This window comes from Zonotrichia albicollis, chromosome 18 (genome assembly GCF_047830755.1).
Source record: "Zonotrichia albicollis isolate bZonAlb1 chromosome 18, bZonAlb1.hap1, whole genome shotgun sequence".
In the NCBI taxonomy this organism is placed as follows: Eukaryota; Metazoa; Chordata; class Aves; order Passeriformes; family Passerellidae; genus Zonotrichia; species Zonotrichia albicollis.
Window position 1 is genome coordinate 12,691,417 of NC_133836.1, and position 15,474 is coordinate 12,706,890.

At 52.3% G+C, this 15,474-nt stretch overlaps 2 protein-coding genes across 3 annotated transcripts in view; one reads left to right on the plus strand and one right to left on the minus strand.

Annotated features, from left to right (window-relative positions):
- Positions 1-15: 15 nt before the first annotated feature.
- On the plus strand, positions 16-1,501 carry UQCR10 (ubiquinol-cytochrome c reductase, complex III subunit X). Its single transcript, XM_074554069.1, has 2 exons — positions 16-204; positions 1,263-1,501. Exons 1-2 carry the CDS (start codon positions 64-66, stop codon positions 1,299-1,301), a joined length of 180 nt encoding a protein of 59 aa, XP_074410170.1. The 5' UTR covers positions 16-63; the 3' UTR covers positions 1,302-1,501.
- ASCC2 (activating signal cointegrator 1 complex subunit 2) overlaps positions 1,356-15,474 on the minus strand; it is a 28,077-nt gene continuing 13,958 nt past the window's right edge. For both annotated transcript variants that reach the window (XM_074554062.1, XM_074554063.1), the window contains 7 exons: positions 14,992-15,169; positions 13,556-13,770; positions 11,953-12,072; positions 7,584-7,805; positions 5,461-5,569; positions 4,686-4,762; positions 1,356-3,991 (listed from right to left, as the gene is read on the minus strand). In XM_074554062.1, coding sequence (XP_074410163.1) covers positions 3,823-3,991; positions 4,686-4,762; positions 5,461-5,569; positions 7,584-7,805; positions 11,953-12,072; positions 13,556-13,770; positions 14,992-15,169 — 1,090 coding nt within the window. In that variant the 3' untranslated portion in view covers positions 1,356-3,822. The remainder of the gene's footprint in view (positions 3,992-4,685; positions 4,763-5,460; positions 5,570-7,583; positions 7,806-11,952; positions 12,073-13,555; positions 13,771-14,991; positions 15,170-15,474) is intronic.

Consider the following 15,474-nt stretch of genomic DNA (forward strand, 5'->3'; position numbering starts at 1 on the left):
AGCACCGCCTACATTGCCCGGTAGCCTTTGCGGGGCGGCGCAGGCGCAGAGCACTCAGGCAAGATGGTGCTGCTGCGGCGGGTGTACGACTCGCTGTTCCGCCGCAGCTCCACGTTCGCGCTGTCCATCATGCTGGGCGCGGTGCTCTTCGAGCGCGCCTTCGACCAGGGCGCGGACGCGCTCTTCGAGCACCTCAACGAAGGGGTAAGGGCTGGGTAAGGCCCGGCCGGGGCCGCCCGGGCGCGGGCCCAGCGCTGAAGGTCAGGCCGGCCCCGCTGGGCCCCGCCCCGGCAGCCCCGGGCCCGCGGCTCGGCCTCAGGGCTCGCTGAGGGTCAGCGCGGCTCGGCCGCCCCCGAGGGGCTCCGCGGCTGTCGTGGCGCTCGGCGGTCCGGGTTTGGGGTGTCCTTGGGCTTCTCTGGCCGCCTGGGAAGGCCGTGCAAGGCAGGGGGAGCGGGAGGAGGATAAGGAACTGCTTTGTGCTCTGCAGGCCCCGGCTTGGCTGATCTGACTGCGGCACTGGAGGGGGATAAGGGCTGGTGGCCTTGGGTGTCCCCAGCGTGAACCTTGGGTAAAAGGAGTCAAGTCGTCCTTAGGTTCCTAAGTACAGCAGGGATGAGATAATGACTGCGGGATAGCGAGGCAGGCTTGGGGGAGACTTTGGAGTCCCCTTAGGGCATACAGAGGCTCCAGGAGATGAGAAAAAGATTTTGGACAAGAGCCTGAAGTGACAGGAAAAGCGGGAATGGCTTCCCAGTGCCAGAGGGCAGGGATGGATGGGATATTGGGAATTGCTCCCTGGCAGGGTGGGCAGGCCCTGGCACAGGGTGCCCACCCTGGATCCCTGGCAGTGCCCAAGGCCAGGCTGGACATTGGAGCAGCCTGGGACAGTGGGAGGTGTCCCTGTCCATGGTAGGGGTGGCACTGGATGGGCTTTAAGATCTGTTCCAACCCATTCCATGATTGTTCTGTGCATCTCTTATGTGCAGGAGCAGAACTGCCCTCTTCAGTGCAGGTGGGAATTCAAGGCAGTGTCTCTGGGCCACTAATCCAGAGCAGAACAGGGGAAGGAGAATCTCTGCAGCTCCCTCCCTGTCCAGATTAGTGGCCAGGAGCCCCCATGTGCATCCCTGTCTGCCCCAGATCCACTACAGGACTCCATCACCACCTCCCCACTAGGATAATTTGCATTTTGGATTCTCTTATCCAAACCCCACTAGAAGCTGCCTAAAATTGATTTTTTTTCCTGCTTGTTTTGCATGCAGAAACTGTGGAAACACATCAAGCACAAGTATGAGAACTGAGCAGCTCAGCAGCAGGAGCCAGCCTGGGGTGGCAACAGGCACTGCAGGGATGGATTCAGCCTCCTGAAACTGGGCATGGATTCCTGATGGAATAACCCCGAGCCACCAACTGATACCATGTGAAGCCAGATGGACTCAAGGAGTTCTGCTGCTGTACTCCCCTTACTGTGTTCAAATAAAACTCTTGGTCCTCTCTTGTCTGTGTGTTCACCTCACTCATCCTTTGTCCTCTCTGTGCCTCCTCCTTCTCTGGGAGGTGGAGAATCTTTAAAACCAGCCCTGTGCCTGAGTTCCAAGGCACTGTCAGGAATCACAACATCTTAAAATGGGCTTGAAAGCACTTAGATGAGGCTCATGACAACCCTTGTCTGCTTCTCCTGGTCTGTGCACAGAAAAGGGGCTCAGAATCACTCACAGCACCTTGTGTAGCTCAGCTCTGGTGGAATTCCTGCCCTGGGGCCTCTCAGAGCTGCAGGTGCTGCTGCAGCCCTACCTGGCAGGAGTGTGCTGAGAGGGGATCAGCTGCAGCTTGCAGAGGTGCTGTGGATCCTTCCCTGATGATCCCTGCACCACCTGGCTGCTCCCATGGCTGCAGGAGCAAAAGTGATGCCAGGTTTGTGTCACAGCTGCCTCCATCCCCAGTGCCCCAAGAGAAGGGAGAGGGATCACTCAGTTCCACCAGGGGCTGGCTCAGGAGTCATGGAATGGTTTGGATGGGAAGGGACCCTAAAGATTGTCCAGTTCCTCCACCCTGTGCAGTCATTCCCTTCTCCCTGAAGAGCCCAGCCCTGCCTGGCCCTGTCAAACACTTTCTACATGAGAAGGGATTTGGGCACTTCCTGAGGTAATAACTGAGTTAATTCCTCAGCTCTCAGGTGCCTGTAGGGAGATGTGGCTGAGTGACTCCTCCTGGTCCCACTTTCCCAGTCCAGCAGCCCCAGCTCCCCCTCCTCCGTCCATTTTCACTAGGCAGGAGCAATTCCAGCCCAGGCTGAGGCAGACAGTGCTCACACTCAGTGCTCACAGCAGCTTTGTTGGGTTTGCAAACGAGCACCAGGGGGGTAAAACATTTACTCTGAGAACACAACGAGCACTTAAACACTTGTGCTTGTTTTTGGAGCCAAACCCAACTGCAGCTGTCCCGGTCCCAGCTGTGCTTTATGGAGATGGTTGAGAGAAAGGTTTAAACCTTCCTAGGACAGCCCCATCTGAGTGAGTGCCAGCTCCCTGAGCTCTGCTGCTGCTCCACACCAGGCTGAGCAGGCTCAGAGCAGCTGAACCAAAGCTGAATACAGGATGAGGGGACAGCACTGCAGTGGGCAGCAGGGAGGAGCTGAAGCCATCGGTGCAGAGAGCAGGAGCTGCAGGAGAGCAGCATTAGCCCAGCAGGAGATTTTCCTGGATACAGCATTTGGGGATTCTGGTAAATCTATTCCTTTTTTCCATGCCTGGCAATTGGGAGGTTTGGGCAGCACTGATAGGCAATGAAAAATCTCCTTGGAGCATTCAGGGCTTCCCCTCATTTCATGGCAGTGGCTGTTCTGCTGCATTTCTGCTGCTCTGCACACAGCCCCAGTCACACTCTGCCCCCTGCACAACACCAGGCACCAAGGTGTGGACCTTACTACCACCCTACTAGCACTGGGATTGCCCTGGAGCACAACCCATGGCTGATTTCCCACTGTGGAGGTGACAGCCACAGGCATTGCTGCAGTGCAACAAAATACAGCGTGGTGGGGAGAGGGCACTCAGGGCACATTAACCAGCAAATTAACCAAGCAAAGCCTGTTTGGATACCAGGAAGTTCATCAATATTGTGTAAGGGTCTTAAAAAGCCAGCTAAGACATCTACATCTTTTATTTGCACCATCTGTTTTCACAGGCCTCACTTGAGGGACAGAAATCCATAAGGTCTGACTCACCTGGACCCCTGTGGGTCTGCTGGCAGTGGGAACAGCCTGAGCCTTTCTCTGCCAGCTCAGAGCTGTGCTGGGAGGTTTAGGTGGAGATCAGGGCAAGACTCTTCCCCCAGAGGGTGCTGGCACTGCCCAGGGAATGGGCACGGCCCCGAGGCTGCCAGAGCTCCAGGAGCCTTCGGGCAGCACTGCCAGGGATGGACAGGGTGGGGTTGTTGGGGGTCTGGGCAGGGACAGGAGTGGGACTGGATGATCCTGTGGGTCCCTTCCAAGCTGGGATAATTTATAAATCAAGTTCAGGATAAGGCATTTCCATGGAAGCCGTGCTCTCGGAGCTGCCCACTCCAGTATGAAAATAAAACTCTGAATTATAAATAGTACAAAAGGGCAGGAATGGCTGCTGCAGCCTGTCCCGTGTATTGGCTGCAGCCACTGGCACACACAGAGGGCAGGAACCGCACTCCCCCAGGGACTGCAGCTCCGGGTGAGCCCAGCTGCCGGGTATTGCACACAACATCCATCCCCCAGCACGGGAACGCCAGGAACGGGAGCCTCCTCCTGGGCAGGGCCCGGCACGGCCCGGAGCAGCCCCGCCCCGGAGCTGCTCAGGACGGGATCATGCCCTTGCTGCGCTTCCTGTCGGCCATGGCCCGCCGGTTGTGGTTGGCTCGGGTGCTTTTGTTGGCTTCCTTCTTCCTCCGCTCCTGCAGCGTCTCCCGGCTCTGCCCGTGGCCCTTGGCGTTGCCAACCACGGCAGAGCCGTCGTGCTTGTGCCTGGAGGACACAGAGCAAGGACATCACAACAGGCACGCTGCACTCCTGGGGTGAAATCCACATCCCCACAAACACTGAGGTGTGAGGGGTTCAGCTCAGGGCTCTACGGCAGCCCAGGAGCAGCATCAGCCACACCACCACTGTGTCCTTCCACACACTGAGCCCATCAGCTGAAACCAGCTATGAAACTGTCCCAAAATCCCGGTGGGAGCTGTTGGAGCTCTGGGAGTTGTACTCTCCAAGAGCCTGTCTTGCACAGGGTTCTGCTGCTTGGAGTGACAGGACAAGGGGGAATGGCTTTATGCTGAAAAGGGGAGGTTTAGATTGGCTATTAGAAGGAATTGTTCCCTGGGAGGGTGGGCAGGCCCAGGCACAGGGTGGATCCCTGGATCCCTGGCAGTGCCCAAGGCCAGGTGGGATGGGGCTTGGAGCAGCCTGGGACAGTTCCTGTCCCTGCCCATGGCAGGGGGTGGAACAAGATGCTCTTAAGGTCCCTTCCCACCCAAACCACTCCATGATTCCGTGCCATGCCTACCCCTATTCAAAGGGATAAAACAACCAGCAGTGAAATAAAGGGTAAGTGAGGAATTCACCCCACTGTGGCAGGACCCTGACACAGGAATGCCAAGGAACACCCCAACAACTCCAGTCAGCAGCAGAAGAGCTGCAGAGGCAGAGCGAGAGCCTTGCTTACCCCTTCCTGGCGAGGAACGCCTGGCGCCTGGCCTCGGCCCTCTCCCGCAGGACTGCGGGGTCCTGCACAAAGTGGTCCTGAAGGAGGCAAGGAACAGCTCAGGAGACACATCAGCACCAAGGGAACAGCTCAGGAGACCCATCAGCACCAAGGGAACAGGTCAGGAAACCCATCAGCACCAAGGGAACGGGTCAGGAAACCCATCAGCACCAAGGGAACAGGTCAGGAAACCCATCAGCACCAAGGGAACGGCTCAGGAAGCACATCAGCCCCAAGGGAACGGGTCAGGAGACAGCCGCTTGTCATTCACCATCAGCACCACGCAACAGAGAGGAGAGAGGATTCTGTTTGGAACCGAGTCAATTCCTGGTTCATTACCTCAGGACCAGTGGGATTGGTGTCAGGGACTCTAAACACAACACCTGGCACAAAACCTGCCTGAAAACCTTCCCAGCCCATGGCTGCTCCCAGCACAGCCATGGAAACAGAGTGCCAGTGACCCTCAGAGTGCTCTGCTGGCTCTGTCTGTCTCTGGGCAAAGCAGATTAAAGCTCCCCACGGAGGAAGTGTCAGTGCTCCAGCACAGTCAGGGCAGGAAGATGTGGAGAGCTCTCCTTGGGGACACATCACAGCCCAGCAGCCACTGAACAGCAGCTCAGTCCCTGCTGCTGCTCAAAGATTCCCTCTCTGAAACAGGAAATCTGCTCCACATCACCTGCAGGTGAAGCAGGGAAGAAATATGGTAAATTTGAATGCAACTCCAGCTAAATGTCACCTTTGTTCTTTCCTTTTCAGCTTCCTCCTCCTCCTCTTCATCTTCTTCCTCTGTCTCCTGTCCTTCTTCATGTCCTTTAGGTCTCAAGACCTGAGGAATTGTGAATGGCCTAGGAAATAAGATACAAATAGTTAGAAAAGAAAATAGCACAGCCACAAACATTTCTCTGAACAGCACATCCTTTGTGGTTTGCATTATGTCTTTAAAAAGATGAGACTCTACAGATTTCATGGACTTCATTTTCCTGAACAAAAAACAACAGGAGACCCAGGAGTTAATACCACATTCCTATGGGCAATTAGCAAACACACAGTCTCCACTGGGGAATGTTCACTATGAAATTGTCACTGAAAATAATAATAATAATAATAATAATAATAGTTATATAAAACCCCAACCCTGAAACCTCACAAGGAATTTCTCCACAGAAACAACAGCTTCCTTTGGGAAATGGGCATCCAGACACAGCCACAGTATTAAGGAGCATCCTTTGCTACAGCAGACAGGCAGCATGTGCTGTAGCAGGCAAATTTGGACAGAACCATTCCTGCTCAGGCAGTGCTGTGCTCCAAACCCTCTGACTGCTCAGGGCTACCCAGGCAGCCCCAGTTCCATTGCTGTGCCCCAGTTTCCTACAGGGGGAAAACCCTGGAGAAATTCATCAGGCTTTATGAATCACTCTGGGCATGCAGAGCAAAGGGCCTGGGGGTGGAGGAAGAATTTACACATGCCTATAACTCTTCTTTAACATAAATATGTGTCTGCATTTGAATTCCATTGGAATTCAGACCCACCATTCCACTGCCAAAGAAATAAATGCAGAACCAGAAAAGCCTCTGTTATGTCAAACCAACAGATCCAGTTTTCAGCAGTGACATCTACTAATTGTTTCTAGGGGCACTGAGACCTGAAAGAGGGAAAAACACCTGGGTGCCACATTCTTACAGGCAGAACACAAAAAGGATTTAAACTGAAGCTTCTCAACACTTTAGGAGAGGGAAAAAAGGGACAAAGAGCCTCAAAGCTTCCATTTGGTTTGAGGTTAGGAACGGTGACATCTTCCTAATACATCAGAATTCAAAAGGCCACTTTCAGAAATGTTAAAGCAGCTTTTAAACCACACACTTTCCAAAATAAATATTCTCCAGCCTCCATCCCCATTAACCCTTTGTTTCCCAAAAGCTAATTGTGTGCAGTTGTCAGTCATGGTGCAGAGTGCTGTGCAGCTCATCAGGGACTCAATTCCAGCCGTCAGCACTCACAGGGGATTGGCAGGGAAAAGACTGGTTGTAAAATTCCCCAAATTTTGAGGTTTTCCTTTGCTAATCAGCCATTTTAGGTTGCCCAGCTCCACCGATTTTCCAAGGCATTTTTCCCTGCTGCAGGGTAGTTTCTCCAAGGAGAGGCACTGCTGAGTACAAATTTCCACACACGGCAAATTCCCCTCTTGGATTTGCTGACTAATTGAGGCAATGGCCCAGCGGAAGCTGGAGAACATCCTGGGCACACCCTGTGCTCATTTGCAACCCATTCCTGAAGTTTAGGAATGGTCTGGCTAGGAATTTGGTTTGTATTTATGTACAGCCACTCTTCAATGAGGTTCTTTGCCTCAAGAGTGCCATCACTTTGTGTTCAAGGAATAGCCTGCTGTAGGGGGATAGAACATAAGTAAATACAGGTAGTACAGAAAGTCATCTTACCCACTAAAGAGTTGCAGCTGAGCCAATTATTAAGGATTAGGAGCAGGCCTGATGTTAACAGGCAGCTGTAGCCAGTAAGAAGAGTGTTATAAAAGAGTGGGTTGGTTGGTTGAGGGAACTGGAATCAGGTGGCTGCTGTGAGGACAAGGAAGAGTCAGGGCTAGAGGAGCTGCCTATGAGAAACATCAAGGAGGTACAAAACTCCAGCAGTAGGGAACCTTTGCAATGTAATGACAATAGAACACTCCCTATCCACAGGAGAAGGGAGACCCAAACCTCCCTCCTTGCACATCACAGTGAAAACAGAGAAAAGGCTGCTTTGAAGCCCTCGTGGAGGAACAGAGCCCAAAGCAGCGTTTCCCAGGTTTGTGGGAGCCAGGGAATTCCTGTGCCTCCCTCCTTCCCCTTCCCCTCAGCATTCACCTCCTGGCGATGAGCTCGTCATCCGAGTCAGCGTCGTTAGCGCCCACTTGGTTCCCATCGTAGGTGTCGTCGTACTCGTCCTCGTAGTCGCCAAAGCCCAGGGCGGCGGCGGGCGGCAGGGGCAGCTCCTCCAGCACCACGCTGTACCGGCTGTAGCGCTGCCGCTGCTCCGCCACCAGCCGCTTGTCGTTCACCAGGCTCCGCGTCGTGTCCTTCTCCCTCCTGCCCGGGAGTGGGAGGAAAAGGGTTAAATCCTGCCCCTGAAGCTGCTTTTTGTCCTGTTAGTGGAGTGTGTAGCAGTGCAAGCCTCGTCCCCAGTGCCACAAGGCTCTCCTGACCCCCCACCTATCGGCCTGCTGCTTTATGGGATTGTGGGATGGTTTGAGCAGGAAGGGATCTTAAAGCTTATTTTATTCCATCCTCACACCTTCCACTAGCTCAGGATGCTCTGAGCCCTGTCCAGCCTGGCCCCGGACACTGAGGGATCCAGGGGCAGCCACAGCTGCTCTGGGCACTCTGTGCCAGGGTCTCTCCACCCTCCCAGGGAACAATTCCTGCCCAATATTCCCTCCATCCCTGCCCTGTGGCAGTGGGAAGCCTTTTCCTGTCACTCCAAGCCCTGTCCAGCCTGGCCTTGGACATTTCCAGGGATCCAGGGGCAGCCCCAGCTGCTTTGGGCACCCTGTGCCAGGGCCTCTCCACCCTCCCAATTTGTTCCCAATATTCCCTCCATCCCTGCCCTGTGGCAGTGGGAAGCCATTCCCCCTTTTCCTGTCACTCCAAGCCCTGGCCAACCTGGCCTTAGACACTGCCAGGGATGCAGGGGCAGCCACAGCTGCTCTGGGCACCCTGTGCCAGGGCCTGCCCACCCTTCCAATTCCTTCCCAATACTCCCTCCACCCCTGCCCTCTGGTAATGGAAGCCATTCCCCCTTTTCCTGTCACTCCAAGCCCTTGCAAACAGTCTCTCTTCCATCTTTCTTCTCAGCCCCTTCATGTCCTGGAAGGCCACAATTAGGTCATCTCAGTGCTTTCTCTTCAGGCTGAACAATCCTAATTTTCCACACAGCAGAGCTGCTCCATCCCTCTGCTCATCCTGGAGCCTCCTCTGGTGTCACTCCAGCAGCTCCAGCTCCTTCCTGTGCTGAGCCCAGGGCTGGATGGAGTGATCCAGGGTGACTCATTTGTCCCAGGGCTGTTTGGCCACTCAGAAAGAGCAGGAATTGGAGACCACCACCAGCACTTCAAACAGAGAGGAAGCTCTCACAGGAGGCCAAATGCAATCCTATTGCAGATGAAACTTGGCCAAGGTGCATGGAGCAAAAACGTGAGGGGAAAAGGACAAATGTAGACAGGGAGATCCAAAAAATAACCAAGTGGGAATGAGAATAAACACAATTCCCAAGGCAAAGAACAAAACAGTGGAGAGTGACTGTGATTCAGCCTCTCAGAGCACTGCAAGGGCTTGTTCTTTAAATTTAGAAGGCAAGTAAATTATAGTCATTTTATAGAAGGGAAGACCAAGAAACAGAGGGTTTAAAAAGCAGCTGCTGAGTGTCTCAAGCTGCACAAGCATAATCTCTCAAGTGCCATTTTTCAGACCAGCTAAGAACATATTTACAGCAAAGCAACAAGGGATTCCACTGGCCAGCATTCCCAGGAGAACTTGCAGCCCAGGATATAATCCCAGCAGTGGATTTTATCAGAGAAAGGACCTGTCCAAAGCAGTGGCAGTGACTCAGGAAGGGACAGAGTGAGGGGATGTGATCCAGCAGCCCGGATTTTCATTTGGAATCTCAAAACAAAGGAAGTTTGCAGCTGGAGGTGGTTCCCTGTCTGCCATGACTCACTGGTGGCACAATGCCCTCCCAAGCACGTGCCCGGGATCCCTGGGATAACAGCTCCTGTGGGAATTCAGCTGAGCCTGAACCCTGCCCCTGCTAATTGCTTCCTGTCAGCTGGTCTGGTGGCTGCACAGGAGCTGCATGAAATGGTCTGGGCACCAATCCCAGGAAAAAACAGTGGGGTAGCTCCTCATGGAGCTCAGGACATGCTGTGGCTCCAGGAGACACATTCAGCTGGCAGCCAGGCTGGACAGGCACAGACAAGTGCCATCACTTTTCAGCATCAGCAGAGTCTGTGTTGGCACATTCATTTCCTTGTGTTTGATTCCCTCCATGTCCTGGCTGGATTTGTCTTTCTCAAGGACAGTCCCTGCCCCAAACTGCTGATGCTGAGAGTGGCCAGGACAACCTGCTCTGGCTCTTTAGTGCTGTGGTGACACCAGGCTTAGCAACAGCACCCTGAACACAAGACAATTTGGTGAGCAAAAGGTATTAAGAAGGAGGAAAAAAACTTAAATATTTGATACAATTCAAATCCAAAGCAGATCTCAGACTAAGCTTGGAGAGTTCTGTTACCCCAAAACTGGGGTGAACCATCAGTGCTGAATATTAAATCCTGGAGACAAGGTACTGCAGCTTTTCCTTGGATTCAGCTGGATATCTTTGGGCACTGCTGATCTCCAGGTTTTAGACTACTCAAACTACAATTAATGTCTGGAGTCCTGCAGATTCTTCCCAAATGTTCTGAAATGAAGGGAGGCAAATGACAGCAGCAAGAGGATAATCCCAAGGGGTCACATAACTACAGCAGGAGAGAGGAGAACTTCTCCAAGAGTGCTGGTGCCCCTGGGGGCAGTGCCATGGGAGCAGATCCCAGAGCCCAGCTCAGGGATGATTTACAGCCTCCAAAGCTCTCCAAGTGATCTGCAGAGGGAGCTCTGGATATTCCAGCCACTGCATGCTCTGTGCTGAACCCGGTGCTCTCTGGCCTTGACCAGCTGCTGTTGCAGGGCTTTGGGAATGAGGGATAACCCAGCACACCTGTGCAAGGCTCTGGGAATGAGGGATAACCCAGCACACCTGTACAAGGCTCTGGGATTCAGGGATAATCCAGCACACCTGTGCAAGGCTCTGGGAATGAGGGATAACCCAGCACACCTGTGCAAGGCTCTGGGAATGAGGGATAACCCAGCACACCTGTGCAAGGCTTTGGGAATGAGGGATAACCCAGCACACCTGTGCAAGGCTCTGGGAATGAGGGATAACCCAGCACACCTGTGCAAGGCTTTGGGAATGAGGGATAACCCAGCTCACCTGTGCAAAGCTTTGGGAAACAGGGATAACCCAGCACACCTGTATAAGGCTTTGGGAATGAGGGATTACCCAGCACACCTGTGCAATGCACCTGTCTCACAGGAGGAGAAAGGTTCCATCTCTGAATTTTCAGCTATGGACACAACAAAAGTCATGGCCTTGGCCAGAGAGAAAGGAAATTCCTTTCTTGCTCAGCCAAGGCAGGATCAGCACTGTGGCACTGCTCTGAGGAGCTGGGCCACTGGGCTTGGGAACAAAAGTGGTTTTTTTTCCTAGAGTTTGATGCAACTTGGCAACCAAAACCTTAACTGGGTGCTCTCAGGTCAGTGGCTCCAACTCCAGCCAGACGTTTAGTTTACTGCTGTGTAAACAGATCCCAACATTAGGATCACCCTTGGATGCTTAGAGGAGGTGTTTAAAGTCCAGTGCAAGGTGTCCCTGCCCAAGGCAGGGGGTGGAACGAGATGAGCTTTGAAGTTCCTTCCAACCCAAACCATTCTGTGATCCTGTGATCTGTTTTAAAAGAATCTGGAACAAAGGAACCACACTCTAGAGCTGACATCAGTGGGAGCCAGCACCACACACCCAGTGAGGCAGAAAGCAAAGTGAAAACTGGTGGGGGTTTGCAGAAATCCCTGTTCCTGCCAGGGGGATCCCTGCTCAGAGCAGGCAGATTGACTAAATAACCTTTAAAGGTCCCTCCCAACCCAAACTACTCCACAAGCCCAAGTGCCCTTCTGCAGGAAGCCTCACAGCAGCAGGGACACACATGCAGTCTAAGGCACTGAATGTTATCAGATGTTGAAGTAGATGGATATTGAATCTTCCCTTGGCTCCAGATCAAATCATTAGTTATTCTCAGCTCTGAGTCACAATCCCAGGCTCAGGGATGGGTCTTTTCAAGGTTTGTTGTTCAGTGCAAGTTTAACATTAAGCCCAAGGAGGAAGAGCCTGACATTACAAATGAGCTTGGCAGAGCAATCTCCAGCAGCAGACACAGGAAAGCCAATTAGGAAAAACACTAAGTGAAACCAACCCCCTCATAATATTTCACTTCACTTTCCCAGACAAACAGGTGGGAAACATTTTTGATAAGCCTTTCCCCTTGCCAAAACATTCCTGCAGGAGCTCTTCAGGAGAGATAAATGTGCAGGATCCCAGGTGTTTGTTCCTCCTGACAGGCAGAGCTAATGACTGGGTGCCAACACTCACCTCTTGCCTTTCTGGATCCGAGACACATCCACTGCATCCCTGCTGAAAACATCAAACTCATCATTCTGGAAAACGTTACAGCGAGAGCTGACCAGAGGGGTAGGGTCTGGCTTCAGCTGCCTGTTAAAAAACAAACAGAGAATAAAAACAAAAGTGAAGTGAGGAAGAGAAATCCTCTCCCTTCCCTAAGCCCTTGCTGTATCCTTTATCAGTCCCAAAATATCCTCAGCAAAAGATCCTGAGCACACCAAGAGGTGCTGGCTGAGTCACAGGGCACAACCCCTTCCCTTCCCAGAGCTTGGATTTGAGGGGAAACCAAAGTAACTCACAGAAAGCCAAGAGAAAATTCTTCTGTTCATTTCAGAGTCTACCAAACCATGCAGGACAACAGAATATTCAACAGACTGCCTGGTCTCAACACAGTGACTCAGTGAAGACAAACACTAAGTGTGATGAATTACAGGCTGGAAAAAATTCCAATAATTTGTTGCTGCTGATTTCAAGATATTTATCTCCCTTGTTAAATCTTTCCCAGGGTTCCAGGTTTATGTTTGTTCAACTTGTAAGTCAAAAGACTGTACTTTTGACATTCATTTTGGTGGTGCAGACAGCTCAGCTGGGCAGCTGCAAATGCTGCTGTGCTCCCCTATAAATCAGCAGGGGTCACAATTCGACATTTCCTATCGAACCAGCAGCTTTGTTTCAAGATGCAAAAGGCAGGAAGAAAAAAAATGCAGCTCTATCTTGTGGAACTGCTGGCTTTGCAGAAAAAGCAATCCTTCCTAAAGCCTGTCCTGCACCAGTTGTGCCAAAGTCAGCAGATCTGATGGTGGGAACACAAAGATTGTTGCAAAACTCAGATTTTTTTACATCATTTTTCCGATAAAGATGCTTTCCTTTAATGCAACAGTGAGACAGTCTGCCCATAACTCCATGAAATGTGAACAAACAGCACATTCACATCCTGATGCTCTGTCAGGAACTGCTGGTGCAGCACAAACACACACTCACAGCTGCAGACAAACTCCAACAGCTCAATCCTGCCACCAGCTATAAACCCTCCATCCCCTGCCCGATCCAGGAAAGCAGCACAAGCCTGGCAAGTTTGTCAGAGGGAATATAAAAATGGATCTGAATTGTTCTATCTTCACTCACAAAGCAGCAGCCTGTTAAATAACCATATTTGACCCTGTGGGTTGAATTCAGCTGAATTGGGTCCTCTGAAGATGCCCTTTCCTGCAGGACAGCTGGGATATTCACAGCTGCGACAACAAATGCTGCAGCAAAATAACTTTTGAAGGCAATATATTCTGTTACCCAGCATTCTAGTCTAGTCTAGTCTAGTTTAGTCTAGCATTTCATGTACTAGTGGTTTTGTCCCCTGTCACAAAACACAACCCTGCACCTGCTCTAACACTGAGCAGCAAAGGTCCCACTCCTCTGCAGGGACACAAGGAGGGCACAAAACTGGTGACAGGTAACAATGAGAAGCCTTCACTTCTGTTCTCTATCCCAAATATGCAAATTCTCAGAGTTCTACAAGTGTTGAGCCTCCAGTGAGAGCAATTAAGTGAGACAGAAACAACCAGAGCTTGTCCCACACCTTTGCATCCTTCGGTCCAGCTTATCCAGGTATGGCACCAGCTTCTCCTCCAGGATGTTGTTGATCACCTGCTCTGTGTCGTATCCATACTCCTCCAGGCAGGCCAGGATGAATCCCTCTCCAAGATCTGGCAGCAGATCCTTCACTTGGGAGATGAGGGAGTCCAGCTCCACGCCGGACACGGCGGCGACGGGCGCGGCCGCAGCGCCGGCACACTGGGGACACCAAACACACCTGGTGGCACTGGGCAGGGACACGGCTGAGGGCAGGCAGCGGGCACAGGAACACAGGGCAAGCAGCACTCTGGGCTCTCAGGGTTTACACACACAAATCCAAGAGTGGAGCTGTTGCGGTGTGTTGTAATGTCCTGTTTTAGGTTTCCAGGTCACCTCCCAGGTGTGGCAATACCCATTCCCCTTCCCCCTCACCCCTTTGCTGAGCGAGTCCTGTCAATCAGACTTAACATTCCAACAAGGCATCGTGTGGTTGGTCAAGTTCAAAGGATGCCCCTCAGGCCAGGGGGTCATTGGCCTGTCTAGGTGTCCCTCACCCCTCCCACCTGGTTGGTGGCTCACCTGTCCCCTCCCGACCCCCTGAGCTTAAAAGGTGAGTCTGGCCATGTGCTCGCTATTCTGTTGGAGGTTTCCCGAAGATTCAGACCTCTGTAACCATGGAATGAACCACTGCATATAACCCTCCGGCAGAATCCCTCCTTTTTTTCTCTTCACCTTTGCCTGAAGTCTCTTCCTAAGGTAAACGGAGTTCCTAACAAGCCTGGACTTGTTTGGTGCCCAGCTGAAACCACCAGCAAGCTAAAGGTGTCTCTGGGGTGAAGCACCACAGAAGCCGCCTTTGGCTCAGCAGCGAGGGTCAGACTGGCCCAGGCACAATCTAACTGGTGATATTGGGATTCATATTCCAATATGGAGCCAAAAGAGAAACCAGCTGTTTAAACTACACGAGGTTTCCAGCACAGATTTGGGCACACAGCTCCTTTTGCCAGTCCCCGAGTCAGCAAGGACACCCTGGAGAATCCCTTCCTCAAATAACAGGCGAGCTCTGCATTTCAAAAATATGCACATGAGCTGCAGGGATGAAACAGAGTATTTGAATAATCTCCAGCAAGAGAAAACCCAAGCCATGAGAGCTGGAAGCAATTTGCTCAGAGATAACTCAGGATTCAGGTGTAGCTTCATGTCTCATTTCCCAAGGCTGCATGGAGATCCAGCAAAGGTCAGAAATTACACATCTCATGTTGTCCCCAAAGCTGAGCAAACCAAGCCTGTGCTCACAGACAGAGGAAGGCCAGGAAGAGCAGAGCCCCCAGGAAGAGCAGAACCCCCGGAAAAGCAGAGCCCCCAGGAAGAGCAGAGCCCCCAGGAAGAGCAGAGCCCCCAGGAAGAGCAGAGCCCAGTCCCACACAGAGCTGTACCCACCTCATCCTCCAGGGCACACGCAGCCCCCGCATCCTCCCTGTCCTCAGGGCTGCTCTCCACTATGGCTGAAGCCCTGTTGGATGCTGCTGGAGCTTTAACAGCTTGTCCTTTTCTCCTGTCTACTCCTTCCCAGGCACTTTCCACTGCTTGGAGGATGTAGGCTGTCCTGGTCTCATCTCTAAGAGCACAGGATTAAGGACATTTCTGGATGCACAGGTTCAGGGATCATCCTGAAGTAACTACGGAATTGTCAGCAATGTACAAATTTGTGCCTGCACCAACACTCACAAAACCACGGAATGGTTTGGGTGGGAAGGGACCTTAAAGCTCATCTTGTCCCACCCCCTGCCATGGGCAAGGACAGCTTCCATTACACCAGGTTGCTCCACGCTTTGGACACTTGCAGGGATGGGGCAGCCTCAGCTTCTCTAGGCAACAATTCCCCCCTGTCCTTTTTTTTATTGTTAAGGGAAAACTTTCCAG